Genomic DNA, 9,521 nt, shown 5'->3' with positions numbered 1-9,521 from the left:
TAAATAGTAATGCAAAAACCCTTTCTTAGGAGTTAGTTTATAGTTTAAAATTATAGTTTAAACTAAGTCAATGAATTTTCTTTAACACCGGTCAAAGACCCAAGAAAGGGGAAAAAAATCCAACGGTTGTCTGATTCAACAGGCGACAACCACCAGTTCTTTTTATTTTTTTTCTTGGGGGGGGGGGGGGGGGTGTAGAACGTTCTTTACATCTTACAAATTGCTAAATAGATATAACATATTCTACAAAATATACCATCACAGGGGAAGTCTCAGTGTGAGTTGTCAGAGATCCCACCAGAAACCATACCCTCATCCATAGGTTTAGGGCCCCCACAAGATCTTGAGACTGATTCAAACAGTTTCTCTATCTCCGGTGCACACCTTGTGAATGATCGATTCCAAAAATTATATCTAGGATTCTGCAGATATGAAAGCAAACCAGTTACATAACGAACATATAATTAATAAAAAGGATTTTTATTTAAAAATAGAAAAAGAAAGTCCCCAGATGTCAATGATTGACTTTACACCTCCTCTTCCCCACCCCCTTTCTTTTTCTTCCATTTACCTTAATAAGCTCAATGAATGTTATCAACAGGCCCCATGGATGAGGCCTATTCACAATCAAGCGCTCCAACAGTACCCTCGTTATTTGCTCCTGGATGATTTCCTGCACCAAGGGGCCAAATAAAATGTTATCATTCTGGATTTCTATAAGATATGTTTGCACACTAATGATTTCGAGGACAGTGATACAAGGGGGAAAATTATTGAAATGTAACATATAATAAAACAAAAAGAAGAGAGAGAATAGGAAACATGTTTACCTGGTTTGCTTCGGCAAACAAGTAGAGAAGGACAAAAGAGAAGTAGTGTGTATGGTTATTTGGATAGCGTAACTGGTTAGCAACTGCATTCAGGAAGAGGTAGCGTCCTTCCGTATCAAGCTCCCCAATCAAAGTCTGGAATATATCCATGGCAGCACCCACCAAGAAAATATCCATGGAGGCACCCTGTGCCATTGGTTGTGCATGAGGAGGTGGAGTCCTTGTTTGTAGTTGCTGAATAGCCTGAAAATAATATCACCCAAACATGAGCAATAAATGAAAGGTCCCGTCTTTGCCACGTGGCCAATCAAGAGCTCTTATCCATCCAAAGGTCAGGACAGCCGTATCAACTATCCAAGATGCTCAAATAAAGGGGCAACCAGGCCAAATCTCAGGTAGGCAGGTTACCAACAAAACCTTCTTTAAATATCAGCACTAAATACAACTACCGACAGTGATCGTTTGGTTTCATTCTTGATCGGAATTCAGAGAAAATATGCAGAAAGACACAAACTAAGATTCTTTCACAACAGGTGCATTTCACCTCCTGGAGAGTATTATGCCAAATAGCTAAACTCGCAGATAACACATATGTACAACCCAACAATCGATTCAAATATTTGAAACCTTGGCTTAAAACACAGTTTCCTATAGTACAGATTTACTATGTATACCGTTAAGAAAACGGATAAAGGTTTTTCCTAAAATCCCACTTGGGGGACTTGCCCAACATGCCCTAGGGCCCAAATTTTATGGACAGGTCCCCTCGCATGTTGAGTTTCGGTCCAATCAGAGTTTTCCTAGTGTCAAATGAGAGCTTTGAAAATCCAAAACAATCGAAGAATGCACAGTAGTGGTCACTGGTTGGAGTACCATAGGTACGCATGGAGATGCATGAGGATGCATGCCAATACACAGGAAGGTATTTGATTGGATAAAATTCTGAAATTTGACCTGTGGCTAATCCAAACGATGTCCTCTCTATCCAACAGTCAGAAGTGCCACATCATCTCTCGACCTTGCTCAAAATGGTGGACCATTCAGTAAGCCCTTCCAAAACAGGGCCATGTAATATATTTAATTTAGAAAAATATATCAAGGATTCAAGAGTAGAATTTTACCATCAGTATTCTTAACTCATAAAAAATGATTATACATTCCTGAATTTCCCCTGAGAAGCAACAACTAGAAAGGATTGTTGTGTCCTGGGGTCTGCCCTCCATTTTACAGCCTTCCACCAACACCCCCCCTCCCCAACACTAAGGTGTCTTTGCTGCCTTGTGATTACCTCTTTGTAGCTTGGTTTTTCCCCTCGGGGACTTGTATATTCTCTCTCTTTTCTTGTTGGTAATGAAATTTTTGTTCACCAAAAAAAAAAAAAAAAATAGAAAGGATGGAAAGGGAAGAAAAATTATTCATTTAGGCAGGGAAAGAATTACCTGCATCCCCACATAAAGAACAAGGGAGTTGATCAAGGGCACATTGTATCGGGTCCCAGCCTGGGCTGCCTCACTCTGAGGAAGCAGCAATCTCTGCTTCAGCTCTGCCAAGAAGGAAGACCCTTGTTGCCTTGTCTGCAGAGATCCAAATAGAAACAGAAAATGAGAAAACAACGGAGACTCAAGGGGAAACAAAAGAGCTATTTATTAAAAACAAAAATAAATAAATAAACAAGAGGGAGGAAGGAACAACTCTACTACTCTCACCATTTCTAAAGTGTTCGAAGCCAGTTCAAAAATGAATAGTAGTAGCAAAGCCAGTTATAGTAGTAGCAACATAATCCCATACCTTGAGATACTCATCAATGTCATTCTTCATTTGCTTGGCCTTGAGGGCAGCATCAACCTCGGACAGAATGTGTGGTGATTGGCTGATCTCTGCTAGTAGATCAATCTACAAATGACAAATTGCAAAAGAGACAAAGAGGTAAATTGTTTATCTTGGGATTAGCCTGAGCATTAGGAAGATTAAGACTAAAACCAAGATCCAGTATACACCTTCAAGTTGGGTGTGGACGGATCAGGCAGCCTCATATTGCGGGGAAACGCACTGAGGATAACATTCCGCATCTGGATGCAGCTGGGAGGTATGACATCACAGAAGCTGAAATGATAATCACAGAGGAACTCCGGAAAATCATGAAGCAGCACAAGCAGTACCCTCAAAGTTCCTTTGTACAGAAACCGAACCTTAAGCACAAAGTAGAAACAATGAGGCTTACAACTCTATTATTATAGGTAAAACATTTAAAGCAACACATATGAATGAAACAAAGATCCAAATTGACGAGTCTGAAGAGTAACTAACCGGCTCGCCCAGTTCAACATTCCTTAAATATGGCTCCAAAAACTTGAACAAGTCTACCAGTAACCGTTGAACAAGAGGCCAACCCTTCTGAGGGTTAAGCGTGAGCAATTTAGGCATGTAAGTCCTGTGACTCACCAGCTCAAGCCATGCAAAGCTGAAAGCACAGAAATTAGCAACACTACTCATTTTAATGAATACAAGGCAACCCCACTATAAAACCTAAGCATTACAGCAATGGTATCACATAATAATTTGTCAGATAAATTATATCAACAACAGGATGTATTCAAGAATAGCTTGCAATTTTTTTTTTTTGGGGGGGTGGGGTGGTGGGGGAAGGGGTTGGTGGCTGGGAGAGTGGGTAATAGGAGTAAGGGAGAATGGGAAAACAGGGACTTATGTCAGGGTTGGACCAGGTGCCAGAGATACTGATATTGGCTGGATGAGGGTCGGCAATACCAACATGGATCAACCATACATGATTTTAAGACCTTGATAGGTAATAAATTTATATTTCAAGCAAACACTAACTTCAAAAAATGTCAAAAAACAAAAAAAAAAAGAAGGGGATGTAAGCATAGTTGTCAAGGTGTCACCTAGGCATCCAGGCAGATTTCCTGGCCCAAGGAGACAAGAAGCCTTAATTGTAGCAAGAAAGGAGAACACCTCATTAGGCATCTCCTTAGACGCCTAGTGGCCTGGGCAGGCATTTTAGTGTATAGTTTGTTTATATTATATCTAGTAGATTCCATTTCTAACCCTATTATTGATTTGTGTGTAGGATTATGATATAGCTTCATGTGTGTTGAGATAAATAGTAGCTGCATAGCCTACATCAAAAAGAATATCGAGTCTATATATTATAGATGGTGTTATTGTGTATGCTAATTCACAATATAATCTATATACTAATTCACAATAATGTGTTTGGCAGTACTCCTTTATTATTATTTTTATATGAAAGATGTATTCAACTATTTTTCAACAGCATCATAAAAAATTATGGGGAGAGGGATAGTTATGCTAGCAGGTCACCTAGGAATTAGGTATGGCAGCAAGGTTTTAACCGTAGGGTTTAGTCAACTTAAATAAAACCTTTGAATGAAGGGAAAAAATCCAAACCTTCATTCCACCATTGCTACACCTTTTCTCTACCCCTACAACTATCCTGAGTTGCCGGAGTCTTAGGGACCAGAGAGCCATCCTTGTTGTCTTTACGGCCAGGGATGTCGCCGTCCTCCACCACGATCGTCTAGTTGCAGAGCAAAGAGTCATTACCTCAAAAGTCCATCGGCGTCGAAGACGAAGTGGAGACTCAATATCTACCCTTGTTCCTGGAAAAGACTCTGCGAGCAGCATCGACGGCAAGTTCCACATCCTTGGCGTAATATTGATTGATTCAACCATGGATAAATGGAACCCAACGAAGATTGATGTTATTTTCTCCTCCTCTGGCTGTATTGTGCAAGATCGCTCGACAGACTCGTCAGTGTTGTTGGTAGCCCGTAGTCCCTTTTCCAAGTCTCAGGGAGGGATTCAGATAGAACTGATTCAACAACCTTTTCCTTCACCCATACAACCGGAGAATTTGTGGAAGGGAGTGGGAGTCGGAGACGGAGACGGAAAGGGAGACCCACACAACCGGTGAATTTGTGGCAGGGAGTGGGAGTGGGAGACGGAGACGGAGACGGAGATGGAGACGAAGGCGGAGAGGGAGAGAAGAGGAACCGTAGAGCGGCATTGGTGGGCAACTTAGGTAAGACAACAGATACAAACGAATGAGATCGATTATGTTTCATCTAAGGGTCAATAAATGCAAGCATACCTAATTCCTAGGTGACCTACTAGCATACCTGTCCTTTTCCCAAAATTCTGTGTATAGATAATTACCTCCACTATTGTTCAAGTGCCCATTTCTGGCATTATTGTGCATGTCAATTCATAAAGAAACATATAATGAGTATGCTTGTCATATGAGTTTTCTGACACTTCACGTTGATTTTTGTTTATTGCTTGGTTTTTTTATTATGAATATGCATTTATTATACATATATTTTTTGTATTATATGTTCATTTTTCTAATATTAGATCATTATTAACAAAATTATAATATATTGCATTGATATGGCTTCTATCTTGATACTAGTATATGTATATTTAATGACGACAAATTCTTGTGTGGTCCAAGGAAATCAAAGGTCAACTTCCACGATTTCATCTATATTGAATCAACATTTCAGAATAGCTTATATTTTCATGATTCAATTCAGGTCCACTGACTTTTGATTTATTTATCATTTTTTGGATCTAATTGAAACAATGGAGTAGGAAGGCTTTGGCAATTCATATCTAGAATATCTATTGTCACTTCATAGAGGGAGAAGAGAGATAATGGGAGGGCTGGCATAGGCCACGCTCCCGGACAGAAAACATTTCCCCCATAATTATATATACAGAAAATATTATAATACATGCCTTGGGTGCCTAGGAAATCCTAGGTGGGCGCAATGTCACCTAGGAGCCCTCTACCGCCTTGGGTTTCCTAGACGCCCTCCACAAGTAAGGTTGACAAATTTGGATTTGGGAGTTCTGTTGATTTGAAAACTCAGTTAAAAAAGCATACTGACAAAGGTCGGATTTGAATTAGTTAAAGTTGGGGACAGTCCCACTTTCTTAAATTTTTTATTGAAGTTCTGTAGACATTCTTCTTTTTTTTAGCCGAATTATTCTGTTCCAAAATTATTTGTGAATTATTCGTGAGCTCTCAAAAATTGGTGAAATTTTCAAGTTATTTGGATTCAGCCTGATTTTTTGCCAAATTATTCATAAATTTTGTTAACTATGTGAGGAAATGGTATTATTAGTTTCATGTAACATGTTGAAAACTATAGTCTGTAAGAACAAGAGTAATGCTGGAATCCCTAGATTGGCAAAGATTGCAATAGACAATACCAAGGTGCGACAACCTAAAGGCATCAAATTTTGACTGAGCACCGATTCTCCACAATACATTTAGTACCATCAACTGGGAACCAGCCTCTCCGTAAAGGGGGTAAGGCTGTCTACCTATATACCCTCCCAAAACCCTGCTTAAGTGCGGGAAGCTTTTGTGCACTACGTAACGGCATTCAGTCTTGTCTAGAAAACTTAAATTATATAAAAGAGCTATAAAGCATTTACATAAAAAAAATGAGCCCCTACTTATGACAATTTGGACCAGAATATTTTGGGTCTGGCACTGGCTAGAAAATTACTATAAACAATAATTTATGTCAACCAAACTAGCAGTTATAATATGTCTAAGAAATAATGATATACATCTTATAAACCGTAACTGGGGCTAAATCACAGAACAAAGAGTTTTTGGCATACAGACCTGAAACCAGGAACTTTAAGGGGTTGCAAGGCATGAAAAGCATTAGCAAATGCTGTCAACACCTGCAGATACAAACCTATGTTACATACAGCCTGACAGATTAACATAATGAAGCGCAAAATGCAAAACTCCAAATACCTGAAAGTTGGCACCATCAAGGACTGTATCTGGAGAACTAAGGTCATAAAGCCAGTTAATAAATAATCTGAAGTATGGTCTTGGATTGAAAGATGCCTTCTTTTCCTCTGCATCTTTCTGGATGACCCTCACAGTAACTGATAGGATCTGACCAAAAGCCATTTTACATAACAATTAAGTAATGTCCAAATTAGCAAGGGAAAAAAAAAAGTCTTGGCATATTCATACCTTCGGCAAAAGAAACAATTTATTTGACCCTTGGTCCACCGCATGATACTAAAAAAATCAATTCACAAAACTCAGTATCAACGATGATAAGGTAAGAAAGATTCTCAAGACAGTATGCTATCTCTTGTAACCAAAATGCAGAAAAAATTATCTTTACCTTCAGCATTAGAAAGATGAGCTTCGCATACATATCAATAGCAAAAAATGATATTTGCTGCGAGTGATGAGGCTGTAGTGATAATGAGGCAGGAGAAACCTCAGTAGATACGCAATATGCTACAGAAAGTTCCTGAAAATGTAATATCAATTATAAAGTTGTTCATCAACCATAACTTCCATCATTGCTTGCCAAAACAAAGCATCAAAGATGGAAGAAAATTACCGTTAGGATACGGAAAAAGCGATCTGACATATCATCCCCTTTAAGCAACCCACTTTGTTGTAATTGTGAAATATAATGCGTATAAGCAGCATCATTTGCACCAGGAAGTTCACAAATTCGACACCATTCACCAAACAGCAAAGAAACCTGCAGCATAATCACAGATGGAAATAAGCATTTAATAGACCACACCACCCCACCCCACCCCACCCCCACACACACAACACAATCCAATTTTCAGGTCAAGCAGAAAAAACTGAGATGATGTGAACTATTACTGAAATATACTGATGACTACTCTCAAAGCTTGCACTATGTCTAGATAAGGGTGTACAAAGTACACTAGGCTCCCACCGCTGAGGGGTCAGGGAAGGACCATAATGTATGCAGCCTTACACCCGCTACGCAGAGAGGCTGCTTCCCGACTCAAACTCTTGATCACTAGGTCGCAATGGTGCAACCTTACTGTTGCATTATTTCAAGATCAATCACTTAATTGTATGGCATTCACCCATAAAAGTATTTGATCTACATCACGCAGCAAAAGAAGCAAGAGAGAGCATAGTAAATAAGCAAACTACATAAGATAAATTTTTTCCAATGAAGATAGAATAAAAACCAAAGATGGTATATCATTCGCATCCATCAAGAACCTAGTCATTATAAATAAGAATCTCTCAAAGTGTGGTATTATCTATCGGATGTAGGTAGAAGATATGTACCTCCTCACAGGAGGCAACAGCAAGTCAGCAACATCTAAGGTCGGCCTTTGAGGCATCAGCGTTACTGCTTCATGCTCTTTAAGCTTCTAGGAGCTCAAAATGACCTTACTCGGGAACTTCCTATTCCAGTGCTAGAATAAGCTTCACTTTCAGAGGTAGGTCATGGTTTTGATACAAATAGATCTATCTATTGCTATATGGGTCACTCACATCCATCAGCTGAGGGTCATGAGTCAATTATGGGGTTTTAGTCATTGTGTGAGTTTTAGAGTCTAATTAGTGTTACTCTTAATTTGAGTGTTTAGAAAGTAAGTAAAGTACTTCTCCCTTTTGCCAAATCACCTCAAGCAACATTTAACCATCTTAAAGATAGAATCTGATATCTATGAATTTAATCAAACAAGCATTTACTGGTACCTGTTCATAGAAACCGGCAGGATCTGCTGCCATAGATTCCGCATTAGCATAGTCCTCCCTGATCACAATGGTGCGACCAGGAACCTGCTACGAAAGAAACTCATCAAAATTACATAAATCCCATAACCAAAATATTGCACATTCACCCAGTGAATATAAAATGGAGCATCAGTAGACAACAAATACCTTTTTTTCCCGGGCCTGCCTAGCCTTATCCTCCTTGCCAACAGTTAAACCAGACGATGCAGCTGAATTAGCGGCAGGATTCCTGGCAATCTCAACTAACTGCTGTAAAGATTCAGGAGATCCAGGCCTCATTGCAAGCTGCAAGCAACAAATAACTGATATATGAGAGAGATGTTACAGATCTCAGAAACGAATCAGTTAATCACAATCAGAAGAAAATCAGACCTTTGCCACAGCATCAACAAGATTGTGGAGTTCTGACACACTGACACCAGGTTCCTGAACCACCAACGTTTGGAGAAGAGAAATAGCAAATTCTGTCGCAGTTTCTGCAAAATTTACCCAACCAGTTCGCTGAATCAATTGTACCAAAATTACCATTAATCTAAAAAGCAGATTTCCTGTACATACTGTTCCTTCCTGCATCAATAAGCTTTGCCATGTGTACATTGTACTCTGCAAGGTTTAGTAATTCACTACGAATGAGACCAACAGTTATATCCTTGTTGAACTTGCGCTCCTCATCTGAGTATATCACCTAGAGAATAAAATGATAGAAACTTATATCAGGGAAAACATGGAGCACTCAAAGCATAAACTCCGAAACAACTTTTGATTTTGAACAGGAAGAGCTCTTTTAGCTACCTAACATCTTGATACACCTTTATCAAACTCCAGGCAGGTGAAAGAATGGCAAACAAAAATTTCGATAAAAGAGAAGAGAATCAGAAACATCAACAGAACTCCATTAACTACTAAAGAAATAGTATCTGAAAGTAACTCATCAGAGAGTAAAGCAGATTGAGCTCTATAAAGGAAATGTGGCCCTTTAATGGTCAGCAACTAATGAAACCTCCTGAACCAATTAACATATCACCGAGATCAAGCTTCCAACCAGGTAAGGAAGTACCTTATCCTTCTGCTGTTCTCTCCCC

General features: G+C 39.2%; 1 protein-coding gene across 4 annotated transcripts in view; it reads right to left on the bottom strand.

Moving 5' to 3' along the window:
• Positions 1 to 9,521, bottom strand: part of LOC122086052 (CCR4-NOT transcription complex subunit 1) — a 55,561-nt gene continuing 46,040 nt past the window's right edge. For all 4 annotated transcript variants that reach the window (XM_042654744.1, XM_042654742.1, XM_042654743.1 and 1 more), the window contains exons 36-51: positions 8,998 to 9,124; positions 8,812 to 8,915; positions 8,587 to 8,724; positions 8,401 to 8,484; positions 7,262 to 7,408; positions 7,037 to 7,168; positions 6,880 to 6,927; positions 6,652 to 6,798; positions 6,514 to 6,575; positions 3,138 to 3,291; positions 2,828 to 3,019; positions 2,619 to 2,723; positions 2,270 to 2,404; positions 831 to 1,073; positions 572 to 673; positions 1 to 422 (exon numbers count right to left, since the gene is read on the bottom strand). In XM_042654744.1, coding sequence (XP_042510678.1) covers positions 273 to 422; positions 572 to 673; positions 831 to 1,073; positions 2,270 to 2,404; positions 2,619 to 2,723; positions 2,828 to 3,019; positions 3,138 to 3,291; positions 6,514 to 6,575; positions 6,652 to 6,798; positions 6,880 to 6,927; positions 7,037 to 7,168; positions 7,262 to 7,408; positions 8,401 to 8,484; positions 8,587 to 8,724; positions 8,812 to 8,915; positions 8,998 to 9,124 — 2,070 coding nt within the window. In that variant the 3' untranslated portion in view covers positions 1 to 272. The remainder of the gene's footprint in view (positions 423 to 571; positions 674 to 830; positions 1,074 to 2,269; positions 2,405 to 2,618; positions 2,724 to 2,827; positions 3,020 to 3,137; positions 3,292 to 6,513; positions 6,576 to 6,651; positions 6,799 to 6,879; positions 6,928 to 7,036; positions 7,169 to 7,261; positions 7,409 to 8,400; positions 8,485 to 8,586; positions 8,725 to 8,811; positions 8,916 to 8,997; positions 9,125 to 9,521) is intronic.

The sequence above is a fragment of the Macadamia integrifolia genome, chromosome 8 (genome assembly GCF_013358625.1).
Source record: "Macadamia integrifolia cultivar HAES 741 chromosome 8, SCU_Mint_v3, whole genome shotgun sequence".
NCBI classification, from domain to species: Eukaryota; Viridiplantae; Streptophyta; class Magnoliopsida; order Proteales; family Proteaceae; genus Macadamia; species Macadamia integrifolia.
Note: the sequence above shows the minus strand (reverse complement) of the source record. Positions and strands in the feature narration are given on the sequence as shown.